The 13,534-nt window shown below is 29.8% G+C and overlaps 1 protein-coding gene across 2 annotated transcripts in view; it reads right to left on the bottom strand.

The window, feature by feature from the left end:
• LOC145268176 (AP-1 complex subunit beta-1-like) overlaps window positions 1–13,534 on the bottom strand; it is an 89,403-nt gene that overhangs the window by 34,808 nt on the left and 41,061 nt on the right. For both annotated transcript variants that reach the window (XM_080123391.1, XM_080123392.1), the window contains exons 3-6: window positions 5,837–5,942; window positions 4,732–4,867; window positions 2,866–3,111; window positions 1,939–2,063 (exon numbers count right to left, since the gene is read on the bottom strand). In XM_080123391.1, the coding sequence (XP_079979517.1) occupies window positions 1,939–2,063; window positions 2,866–3,111; window positions 4,732–4,867; window positions 5,837–5,942 (613 nt within the window). The remainder of the gene's footprint in view (window positions 1–1,938; window positions 2,064–2,865; window positions 3,112–4,731; window positions 4,868–5,836; window positions 5,943–13,534) is intronic.

The raw sequence follows: 13,534 nt of genomic DNA, 5'->3' as shown, positions 1-13,534 counted from the left end.
AAGTATATATGGGGCCGTTTATTTTGGGTCAACTTGTATTTAAAACCCGCTGAGTCATGTCACATGATCTTGACGTCAGCCAGCTCTAATGGCAGTCTGAATTTAAAAAAACATGTTATTGGTAAAAAAACATTAACCCTTACACAAGCTAAACTATAAACTTCTACGCTATGGCAATGTTACCAAAGTTATTAGCACATTCAAAATAGTTAGATATGATAGTTAAACGAAAAATAACAAGCCAAAAATGTGAAGTAAAAAAAAAAAAAATATGCTTCCAAAAAATATTAATGATCAAAATTTTTACAAAAGTTTTACAGCCAGACGCCATTTTCCAGTCTTTAGAGTAAGGAAGACGAAGTGAGAAAGAGAGAGACAAACGCAAACAGAGAGAGAGAGACAGACAGATAGAGAGAGAGAGAGATGTCTAGACAGGAAACGAAATACTGCTACGTCATCTCGTAACGTTCCTGCGATGACCTCATTTAGTGGCTATGTCAATCAAACCTCTTTCACTCGCTATAAGCCTTATTTTAACACTATAATCAATTCCTCTTACTCTTGGCCTACACAGTTAAGTGGTTGGAGTTAGTTTCACCTCCGCATTCCAGGTTCAATCCAGCCTCACGACCAAATTTTTTTTTTTCTTTTACATCTTTAGACACGCGGGCAACGTTTCTTTATTTTTCTTTAGTTTACCCCCCCCCCCCCCGCCATACACACAACGGGGGGGGGGGATGTTTTTGTTTGTTTTTTTTATTTGGTTTTTCCGATTTTTTTAACATCATTTCAGGGTTATTACTTATCCCCCCCCCCCAATAAACACACCTAAAAACACCCGGGCGAAAAGAAAAGTTGTAATGACCCATTAAAAAACTGTTGATGGTCTTAATATTTTATAGCAGAAATTATCCTAACTATATGTCATAAGGCATCTTGTCTAGACAAGGCATCCTGCTGTAAATGGGGCATTGCAAAGCCGCTCGTCGCATCAATAATTTTATGATGGATCGCCATGTATTGACTAAAAACTGCAATTTTAGGGACCTACATGAGGAATTAATTTCTGACAAAATTGTAGTCGAGTGCACAAATCCTAAGTCATCAGAGAGTTTGCAAATGATTCCAGACCTCACCTTTGACAGGGCCATCAGACGTGCACAACAATGTAAAACAATCAAATCGGAATATGTCATGCAATCACCAGAATGCAGCAGAAGTGAACAATTAACTGATAGCAAAGTTGCTGTCCATTCCGTCAGCCATCTTGGTTTTACCACATACATTTTGTCTTGCTTTACTTTCCTAAAAAAAATTGCAAGACATCCTTCATATAAATACTAGCCTGGGTGCCCGGCATTACCCAGGTGTTTGGAGGTGTGTGTTGAGAGAAAAACAAAAGTGGTAGTAAGCAGGCAGGCAGGCTTGAACCCGTACCATGAAGGAGGAAAAGAATGTGGAGAAAAAAAAAAAAAAAAAGTGACATCTTTGTGTCCATAGCAAAACCAGAAGTGGCAAAGGTTTGATTTAAGGCTAGGCAATCGAAAAGCGGGAATGACTTTCGAAAATATTTTTTTTTGGGGGGGGGGGGGGGGAAGCAACCCCCCTTGTAGACAAGTGCCCAGCTGAGGATGAAGGAATTAATGTTTTTGGCCAATTTTTCGATATTTGTTGTCCAAAGGGTTAAGCTTCAAAATGATATGTGAAAATCTGTCGCCTCTGTCAAAAGCTTTAGGCAGACATACAAACATACATACAAACATACATTTAAACAGACAGGTGAGATTTATATTATAGATGCCCTTGCCCTCATCCTGCTTGTAAATGAATCATTACAAAGCATCCTAGCTCTAAATAAGGAGTACAAAACATTCTTGTATAGATAATCTAATATTACTGCCATTGGAAAGAGAATCCACATAAATCTGATATTCTTACTCAGTGCATTCATTGAGTGCTGTCAGCAACTTATTGATGGTATTTGAAGTCATCTCAAGAACTTGCTGTGCACTTGGGGAGGTATCAAGTATCTCTGAAATTGCAGCAACTGCATTAGCCACTACCTACAAGAAAAAAAAATAAACACATTTAAAGAATCTAATGTTAAATCATCTCTTATTTAATATTGAAATTATGGCTTGCAATAAAAAAAAAAAAATAACTGTCTAAAAACAAACCATCATTGATAGTTAAAACTATATTTACATTCTTTTAGACTTATAAAATTAAAATATAACTTCTTTTAGACTTATAAAATTAAAATATAACTTCTTTTAGACTTATAAAATTAAAATATAACTTCTTTTAGACTTATAAAATTAAAATATAACTTCTTTTAGACTTATAAAATTAAAATATAACTTCTTTTAGACTTATAAAATTAAAATATAACTTCTTTTAGACTTATAAAATTAAAATATAACTTCTTTTAGACTTATAAAATTAAAATATAACTTCTTTTAGACTTATAAAATTAAAATATAACTTCTTTTAGACTTATAAAATTAAAATATAACTTCTTTTAGACTTATAAAATTAAAATATAACTTCTTTTAGACTTATAAAATTAAAATATAACTTCTTTTAGACTTATAAAATTAAAATATAACTTCTTTTAGACTTATAAAATTAAAATATAACTTCTTTTAGACTTATAAAATTAAAATATAAACTGTACAGAAATCAGAGAAAACAAGTCACTAAATCAAAATATTTTTTTAATTGATTCACCAATCTGCTAATTCCATATTTAATATAAATGTTGAAACAAAAAAGAAAACATGGCATCTTTTTCATATAAATTATTTAAATAATAAAGTAAATTTTATCCAAGAAAAAAAATAAAAAAGCGTAAATCTTTCTTACCATTGGATTTGAATCGGAGAGTAAATCCCTCAATAGATCCAAAAATCCTTGATCTTCAACTAACTGAGAGTTGATGTCATGAAGCTTGGCCACACAGACTGCAGCTGTCTTACGTACATAAGGGTCTTCATCTTTCAAACACTTGCGTAAGGGTTCACACAGATATTCAGTGATTTTGTCTACACGGATGCAACCCATTGTTCGCACAGCCAATGCTCGGATAAGTGGATTACTGTCCTCACAGTCCTGTTGGAAGATAAATTTCATTTTAAGTATTTAAAAAGACAATTGCTATTCAGACTGGGATTCAATTATAATTTTATATTTTAAATTTATTAATTTTTTGTTAATTATTCAATAGTTGATAGGCTGCTAATCAGAAATTAAATCTAAAAAGTCTTAAACCAGTCAAATTCTATAAATAGTTTAGTGGAAAATTATTGTAGCACCAGTATTAATTCATCTGTATGAAGCAAGTTACTGAAATTAAATAACGTATGGCAATGATGAAAACAGTTGAAATATTAGAAATTCTTGAATGTAGAAACCAACCCAGATAAACTATTAAGGAAAGTAGAAAATGATTTTTGAGTTTATTTTCAGTAACATCATAACTCACTTTCCTTATTTTGTCCTTTAGTCCTCACACTCAATCAATGATGTTTCTAGCAAAGTGGAAAGAATTGCTGTTTTCTGATTAACAATCTCAATTATCATTGGCTGGCTTTGGACCATGAAGTAGTACTTTTTTTTTTTTTTTGCTTGTTTTTTTATTTATTTAGCTCCTTATATCATTTGGCTTCCCGTCTTGTCTGGAAAGACGACATCATAACTTCCACCCATCCCTGAAAAAAAAAGTTATTTGCCTCTTATTGTGTGCTGGATGTTGGGGTCATTACGCCATATTGAATCAATTGAATCATTAAGTCATATTGAATCAATGCTTTGTTGTGCTTTTCTATGCTCAGAAATAAAACTTTTCTGAACCTTAAAATGATTTCCAGTGATACATCTCTTTACTGGTGTAGTAGTCTCAGATTTATTTTTTATAAATGACGAATTAACAATATTCTTTAGTTTTCAAGGTTCATATTATTGACAAATGTTATCCTAACATTAATTACGAACACAAATATAGATTAACAAAATCTGGAGACAACTTGACATCCAGATATTATTGAAAATTACACATTGATTATTTTAGTATTAATCAAATACTTATTGAAATCAAAAATGCAAAAGCGTAAAAAATTTTTAAATTTTTCAATCCTTTTCAAAAAAATTTAATTAAAGTTAAATCTAAGCAAGTCAGCCATTTTAATCTTTTGGGAATAAAAAAAAAATTAATTACTTCCTGACTTTCAAAATTTGAAAGTAATGTTGAATGTTTTATGTTTTTAAAATTCTCATGTATTTTGAAGGGTTTTTGAATAATTTTATAAATAGAGACTAAAAACAACATTAATTTAAAATTAGTTATAGTTTTAAAATAATTTTGTTCAATTAATAATACAATCACCAAAAGATACCAGAATAATTCAACATATTTTCAAAATCCTATTTGGTAAAAAGTGAGGTGAGGGGGGGTGAAAGTAAAATGACTCGGGCAATGGACATCTGTGCTAAGATAAATTAATACTGGGTTAATTTTTTGTATATATTTTCTTTAAAATCTTTTATGTCCCCAATATTAACAATGCCAATTTTCTTTATATCAAAATATTCAACAGGTTAAAAATTGACAAAATAAGACAAAACTATTTTCTTAAAAATTCAGATTTATTTTAAATTTAGAGAAAATTAATTTTTTTTTTTATTATCTTTATTTTTTAAAGATGAGAGGAAAATAGTTGATATGAGACTGACCTTAACAAAGGTGTTGACAGCCATGATGGCCATATCAGGTTGGCTTTTAGCATAGTTCATCAAATAAAGGTAAACTAATTTCTTCAGTTCCAAGTTGTCAGTTTGCATACAATTCACTACATCAGGGAACAGCGCACTAAATATGAAAGATATATTTAAGCGATAAACATAGTGTATAGGTATAATAAACAGAAATATGGTAAACAGTGTATAGGTATAATAAACAGAAATATGGTAAAAGAAAAAATAAACTGTAAAGATCAAAAAGAATTAACACAGAATCATCAGTATTTAAATTCAATATTTTATTTTATTTATAAAACTTTGTGAGTTGTTGAACAGAGTCAAAGCAGATATACATAAAGTTAGAAATAGTGGTTGGAGAAAGAAAGACCAAAAATCAAGGAGGGTAAATAAGAGATAGTGTAAGGTGAGAGAAAGAGTATGGTTAGGAGTAGATCAACCACTGGATGTATGATTAAAGATCTTTGGTTGGTGACAGTGTTTCAGTGGTGAATAGGTATGTCAAGCACATGGGGGCAAATAATTTACACACATAAACTCAATATGTAAGCACACGCAACGCAACGAAGGAGAAATCCTTCTAAACCAAGAAACATCCAGTGTTCATTTTAAGTGGCTGGATTCCCTCTCCTAAATTAAGAAAATAACCTTTTATTTAAGTTTGCCGTTGTGAGGAGTCAAGTAAATAGGCACAGACTGGGTACTTCTGTGTGACCCTTTTGAAGAATCCCAATTCCAAATTGCTCAAAAACCGAAAATTAAAAATACTGGAAGAACAAATTATTCAGACTCCTCAGATGACTATCTAAAAATTGCCCAACTTAAGACTTAACACTACTTTTATTTCAAACTAAATAAATGTTTTAAAATAAGTTAAACCATAAAAAAAAAACTTATCTGTGTAGGTAAAGGAGTAACTTATCTTGCCTTTTGTAATTTTTTTTTTACCACTTTTTTTGTTTTGTTTGTGTTAATTGCAAAATGCCATAGAAAACAAGTTCCATTAATAAACCAAAAAGAAATACTTGCATTGTGAAATTACATTTAAATCAAAAGAATTTCCATATCACCTGACACTCACCTGACATCTTTTCCCACTGTCATGCTTGCAATGACTTTTTTAACAGCTTCTTTCTTTTTTTCTTTCTTATCACTGTTAAGCTCAGCCTTCAGTTCAAAGATTTCACCTAGAAAAATAAAATGTTAAAATAAATACACAAGTCTGATTTTGTTCAGTTATAACTAATTTAAAATAATTTTTTAATGATTTTTTGAATTAAAAAGCAGTTGATAAAAAAGAAAATAGTTACTTTAAGGATATGTGTTGCATGAAGAAAAATGAAAATGATACAATAGATGTGTAATGCAAGTCTTAAAGAAGAGATTAGATCCGATGGTACTTGTGCATTTAACGAACCAGACGTAACTCAGCATTTGCTCGGCTTTGTCCGACGCATGACGTCAACAGCCGGATATAACCGAGCGTTGCCGATTAAGCAGACGAGAATTTCGCTATCAATTGGAAGAGTGTCACAACTCAAGAAACACTTATTTGAAGAGAGTTAAAAAAAATTTTGTTTTAAAAAGATAACTAACGAAATAATAATGAATATTACAAACCTTGCAGACCAGCTCCAGACCCCAGAGGCTGCACTAAACTTTTGCCAGCAACGGAAATTGTTGGCAGAAGAGAAAAGGTGTTTCCGCTGCGGCCAGGATTGTGTACTTGCAAAGAGAACAAGCCTTTCCGACGGTTACGGTTGGAGGTGTAAAAGTGTAACATGCGTCGATGGACCTCCATTAGGATTGGGACCTTCTCAAAATCCCGATTAACCATCGCATGTATAATAAAAATAATATACTTATGGGCGTTCGAGATGGCATCTACAAAAAATCTCCATCGCGAATGTGGGTTACGTTCTCGCCACACAATTGTGGATTGGAAAATTTTCCTGCGTGATATATGCAGGGACTATTTTCTTAGGAATCCCCGGCAGATTGGAGGCCCAGGCCATACGGTAGAAATCGACGAGTCCGTTTTTAACCGCAGAAAACGGAACGTCGGCAGACTCCTGACAACGGTCTGGGTCTTCGGTGGATACGACCCCCGCCAAAAAGGAGGGTTTCTTGGTCACTGTACCAAATAGGAACGCCGAAACCCTCCTTCCACTAATAAATAAAAAGAAATCTGGCAAAAAAAAAAAAAAAAAAAAAATGTACAAATAATCCTTGTTCCTGCCCCCCCCTCCAATGCTTTTTATTGCCCCTTTTTTAGGCTTTTTCCATTTGACAGTTGCAAAAAAAAAAAAAAAAAAAAAAAAAAAAAAAAATTAACTCTTACGTGTTTAAGACAGAGACAATGTTTTTTTTACATTAAAAATTGAAAAAAAAAAAAAAAACAGTTCAGACAAAAAAAAAAAAGTTTCCTATTATTTAACAAAAAAAATTTTAAGCAATAATAATAAAAAAAACAAATGAACTGTAGGTTTTTGCTTTTTACTTATTTAATTTTTTTGTTTCTACATTTAACAATTTCATTGTACAGTTATTTTGTTGTAGCGTTGTTTTTATTTTATCGCCAACGCTCGGTTTTATCCAGCTGTTGACGTCATGCGCCGGACAAAGCCGAGCAAATGCTGAGTTACGTCTGGTTCGTTAAATGCACAAGTACCGATCCGATAACTCAGAACAATACAGAGAGATGCATACAGAAAAGAAGACTGTTGGTTTGATTATATTTAAAGAATGGAAAAGAGTGCTTGACAGATGTAATACAGTTGAGGTAGCAGGGTCAGTTTATAAGGAAAGATGAAAGCAAACATGAGAGGAAGTGATGATAAATTTGAGAGACCTGATCAGATATAGGTTAGTTTGAAAATCAATTTTTAAATGCTGTCTAACACATGTCAGCATATAAAAGATGTTTTATTTTTTAAGATTATGACATGAACATTAAAGTTAAAATCTATTTTGCATTACGCATGAAATCTGAAGAAAAACACTTTTTGATGAGTATTTGTTAACAGAATTGGCAGATTTCCACAATGGTAGTATGAGTGAACAGAAATAGGTTCTTAACTAAAAAGCAAAATGAGGCATATGTTAGCTTAAACAAAGTAGATACTTTTACTAATTTATGGAGAAAAATAATTTAAATTAAAATATTCATAAAATTATGTGACAAAACATAATTCTTGTGTTATATAATAACAAGTCCTTTATAAAAAAAAAAAAAGAAACATTTTAAAATCTGGTAGTTCTACACAAAATTTTGGAAATCATAAAACTGAATTTCACATGTAAAAATTATATCTACGTATTCCTCATATTTTTTAATTACTTATAAAAAAAATAGAATTTGGAGAAAACGATTGTATTTGCTTATGTAAGACACAGGAGAGTTCAAAAGGGAGGTAATTTTCCGTTTCGATTTAGGTTATAAAAAAAAAAAAAACAAGATGGCCACAATTTTTCACCTACTAACACGATTAAAGTTGTTTTTTATAATAATTCAGTAATATTCAGATAATTTCGACTGCATAATTTGGAAGGTAAGATTGTAATTTATTAGAATTGACAAAAAAAAAAAATGATTGCCACAATTTTTCACCTACTAACACGATTAAAGTTGTTTTTTATAATAATTCAGTAATATTCAGGTAATTTCGACTGCATAATTTGGAAGGTAAGATTGTAATTTATTAGAATTGACAAAAAAAAAAATCTGTAGAAACAATTGGTTTTTATATGATAACTTTATCGACTACAGAATTTCATTCTGATAATGTAGAAGTGCCAAAAATCTTAATTTTTTTAAATAAATTATTTTTATAATTCACTAAAACACTTGCATTTATATAATGAAATGAACAATTAGAAAAATCGATTTTATCTTTTTTTAAAATAACAGTAAACAAGTAAAAATATTTTTAAAAATATTATGGGGTGTAGTATCTTTTAAAAACAATATCTCCTTCAAGAACGGTCACAAAATGTTTTCAATCAATATTTATTTAATAATGGCCCAATTTTCCTACCCAGCAAAAATAGATGAGTCTTCTATGAACAAGATTTTTTATGGACAAGTTATCCTAAATCCTTTTTTTTTATATATATTACTTAGGACACAAAGTTGGCCAAGATCAAAGTGTAGTATCTGTTCTTCAGATGCGGCACTTCCATTTCTCGTTCTCTCTCAGTGGAGGAGGAATCCTTCACGACAGACAATTTTTATTTTTGTACCTTTTCTCCACGTTAAAAAATGACCCTGGTGTCTAACTGTCCCGTGGGGAGGCATTGTAAATAGGTACAACTAAATTGATTTTAACTCTAAAACATTAAGGTGATAATCTTAAAAATAAAACAATTATCATATTTACACAATTTCTTTTCAAAGAATTCATCCTCAATGCAAATCAATTTCACTTTAGCATTAATTCTATTTTCAAAAAGAAAAAAAATCAAAGAAAAAATATTGTAAAGTTGTCAAATATTTTAATCATTAAAAAGCTTTTGTCCCCCCCCCCCATTTTTGAAATATTTAGAGTAGACAAAAAAAGAAACACTCATAGTAGGCATAAAAAAGTGCTTTCCAATTTCATATAAAAGGATCCCTTATTTTCACCTCATGTTTTAGGGCTGTTAGCCATTTTCTTTTTCTTTTTTGCTATTAAAGATAAATTCTGTTGGTTTTACTTTTTAAGGTGATTTTGTTTATACAATTTTGTCAGTCAGACTTAGGGTTAGAGATTAAAAAAATTAGTTAACTACTCTAAAAAGTTAAAATAGCCCCAAAATGTGGGATAATTTTTTTTGCATTTAATTTATATGCATACCTAATAACTGGTTCCCAGAAAACTCATCCCGGGAAAACTCGTCTCCAGAAAACTTGTACCCAAAAACCTCCCCCCGTTTTACTAGGTAGGAAAACTGGTACCTTATTGAATAAATATCGATTGAAAACACATTTTATTACCGTTCTTTTAAAAGAGACTTTGCACCCCCCCCCCAAAAAAAAAAATAAACTTGATCACGGAGTCAAGATACGAAAAACGAAACCAAATATTTAATTTAAAAAAATACTCTAGTTTTAACACTTTTTGTGTCATTACGAAACAAAAATAAAGAAAGAAAACACGTATTATCAAAGAAAGCAATTATTTTATTTAGAAGAATTAATTCAGTTTAAATAATTCTTGTGTTATTACAAAACAAAAAAGAAAACAGTCTTATGTAATTTTGGTACCGTGCCGAAATAACATTATTTTGAAAGCCATTCTTAACATCGGGAGGGGAGGGTATCGTTTAAAAGTCATTTTGGGGGACTTGTGCAGTACTTAAAAATATACAAAAAATAAATTACTAAGTAATGTTCAGTGCGACATTACTTGTTATTTCTTTTTAACTAAATAAACTCTTTAAAATAAGTTTAAACACCAGAAATTTACAAACCTAGGTAGAAAACGAAAACTTAGAAAAATCAATTTAATTTTTTTAAAACAATAAACATGTAAAAATATTTTTTAAAATATTATGGGATGTGCATTCACTGCATTATTACCTAAAAATATAAAAAGTATACATACATCTATATATTTTCCTTAAGTAGAAATTGAATATGAATTTATTAATTACTCATTTCCTAAATTTCTTTTAATCCAACTGTGCACCGTTTCAATTTTTTCTTCATAAAAAAAATCATGTTAAAGTGAGTTTTTTTTTTGGGGGGGGGCATACAAAATAATAATTACACAAAGACTAGTTGTGATCAATGAAAAAATAAATAAATAAAAATAATTTTTTTTTTTTTTTTTTTAATCAATTTAAAATCCAAATGCAAAATAAAATGTATTTTCTTTTAACTGACGTTAGTATACCATTCTTATTCATATTTTCAATAAATACTTTATTCAAATTGCAATTTACAATAACTAAATGACAAATGAAAATTACAGTTTTGGAGATGATATTATTATGCAACCATAACAGATTAGATGCGATAAATTCAAGAAAAATAGGTCACAGAGACATATTTAATAGAATGTCTAATTTATAAAATTTGTGATCTATATTTTATTGAGAATAGTTCAGAGGGCGTTTTTTCTTTGTTTTTTGGGGGAGGGGTAAACTTTTGAGTGATCACTTATCAAAGCCAAGAGCCACTCGAGGATAAGCAATTAATAAATTGTTTATTTTTGTTTATTTTACATACTCAAATTTTATTTTATTGTAGACAAGATATAATTAAATAAACTTAATGGACACCTTGAATTATTTTTAAGCCATGTTTAATTTCAGAAGAGTTTCCGATGGGTACAGTGCTTGGTAAATATGGCACATTAAAAATGGCAAAAGTAAATAACTAGGTAAAAATGGCACAAAATTGCCCTAGTTTAAAATAGGTATAAGTCCCTTAGCTTGTAATTGTCTGTATTTTTTAGATTAGGTGTTTTCATTGATTGAGATTGTCGGACTATAACAACCAAGATGAGGAAGTCAGTTCGACAAGTCCCTTAGCTTGTTTGGAAAAGGTCGGTTTGGTTAGGTTCAAATTCTGTAGAAGTACCAAAAAGAAAAATTATAACGTTTTATTTAATAATTATTTTATAAATATTTATATAATAATTGAAAAAAGTCTAAATAAAATTTTTTCACTGCCATATTTACCTTTTTCAATTCGATTTATTAAGTCTTGAAAATGAAAACTTAATTCAATAATTTACTAGCTGGCAGCTACTGCTTTTAATTTTCTTGCAACAAAAAGATTTTTTACTTAAAAAAATGTTATACTATAGAAAACTGACAAAATTGATTTACAAATTACAAGTGTCGAGTGTGACATGAGATCAGAATTTAGGAAAAATCGTCCTTTTTTGCTAGGTAGGAAAACTGGACCATCTATAAAAGGCAAAATGGCCGCGCATGTTTTTATATGTCCACAAAGGGCTTTTTGGGTGGGGTTTCTCGACAATGTTATTATTTTGGAGAAGTTTCCTTATACTTCCTAGATTGATATATATATATATCTCCGAGGTGCTAGTGTAGAGAGTGATCCGCGTTATTTTTTAAATCGTATTTCCAAGTTTAATTAAAGTTTTATATGTTTTTTTATTCAATTGTAAGGTTGAAGTATAGAATAGGTACAAAACACCCTCCCCATGTTAAGAATGGCTTTTTAAATAATAACATTATTTACGTCCGGATCACTCTCTGCACTAGTACCATCTCCGATTCAAAAATGGATGTCGTCTATCTTTATTTTAATTGACTTTTAAAAAAATTCCTGGTATCCAGTCTTTATTTGTCTTTCTCGTATAAATAAAGCAAAACTAATCAGAGCAAAGTTGATCACCTGGCCTTCTCAGCAGGGACATCTAGAAGGCAATCAGCTTTGATCAATGTGGGAGAAACCTTTCCTATCAGACAATTGCTATCATTTGGACACTGCCAAAGCTCCACTTTTTGGGCGGAGCTGGTTTTCCCGGTGCCTGGAAAACTCGTCTCGGGAAAACTCGACCCCTTTCGCTAGGTAGGAAAACTGGTCCCTTATTGAATAAATATCGATTGAAAACACATTTTATGATCATTCTTGAAGGAGATATTGTTTTTTAAAATAGACTATAGCCCCCCATAATATTTTTTAAAAATATTTTTATTTGTTTAATGTTTTTTTTTTTTTAAATAAAATCGATTTTCTAAGTGTCCGTTTTCTACCTAACTGGCTAAGTTCTTAGTGGTTTCACTTATTTTAAAGCGTTTATTATGTTCATACAAAGTTAATTACAAATTTTTTTTTGTTCTTATTTTAACGATGTTTTTTGGAGTCATAAAAACAATAATAAAAAACAAAACAAAAAAATTAAAAAACAGGGAGCGATTCGATTCTTCGTTACTTTTTTGTTTTTGTTTTTTAATTATGATAGTTTTTTTGTTGTTATGTTTTTGTTTTCTCGCATACCAAATGCACTCATGCGTTATTTAAAATTATAATTTTATCAATTATCAACATTTATTGTCGTCCTGTCAAATTTTGCAAAAATTAACTAATAAACTAAAAGCGAAATATTTTTTTGGCGCGAGAGATGCCATGTGCAAACAATCTCTCGTTAACTCATTTTTCATTTTTTTCATTTTTACTTCAAAATTCTAAAATCAATAATTAAGAGAAAAAGTAATCACTAAATAAATTTATTAATCAATTTTATTGAAAACTCCGCTATCGTTTATCAAGAATCTTTTTAATTTCATTTTTTGTTGGTTGTTTTTTCTCTCTAAATTATATTTTAAAAAAATATTAAAATTTATTATTTTCTTTTTAAAATCAAATCTCCCTCAGTAATTTCTTTAATTTTCTATTTTTTAGCGATTATCAAGACCCCTAAGATGTGATATACCGGACATTATTTCTCGTTCTCACGTAACACTCAACATATTTTTTGTTTGTTTTCTGTGTTTTTTTTTCTTTAGCGAATAAACAATTCCAAATAAATTAAACAAACAACATAGTCATCGAGGTAGAAAAATCGATTTTACCCTTTTATAAACAACAGTAAATAAGTAAATTCTTTTTATATTAATATAAAAAAATATGCGGACTCGTTTATGAACATAATAAACGCTTTAAAATAAGTGAAACCATTAAGAATTTAGCCAGTTAGGTAGAAAACGAACACTTAGAAAATAGATTTTATTTAAAAAAAAAAAAAAACATTAAACAAGTAAAAATATTTTTTTAAAATATTATGGGGGGCTATAGTCTATTTTAAAAAACAATATCTCC

This window comes from Euprymna scolopes, chromosome 43 (assembly GCF_053919585.1).
Source record: "Euprymna scolopes isolate OS-2025 chromosome 43, ASM5391958v1, whole genome shotgun sequence".
Taxonomy (NCBI): Eukaryota; Metazoa; Mollusca; class Cephalopoda; order Sepiida; family Sepiolidae; genus Euprymna; species Euprymna scolopes.
The sequence above is the reverse complement of the archived record's forward strand: the minus strand, read 5'-3'. Positions and strand labels throughout refer to the sequence as shown.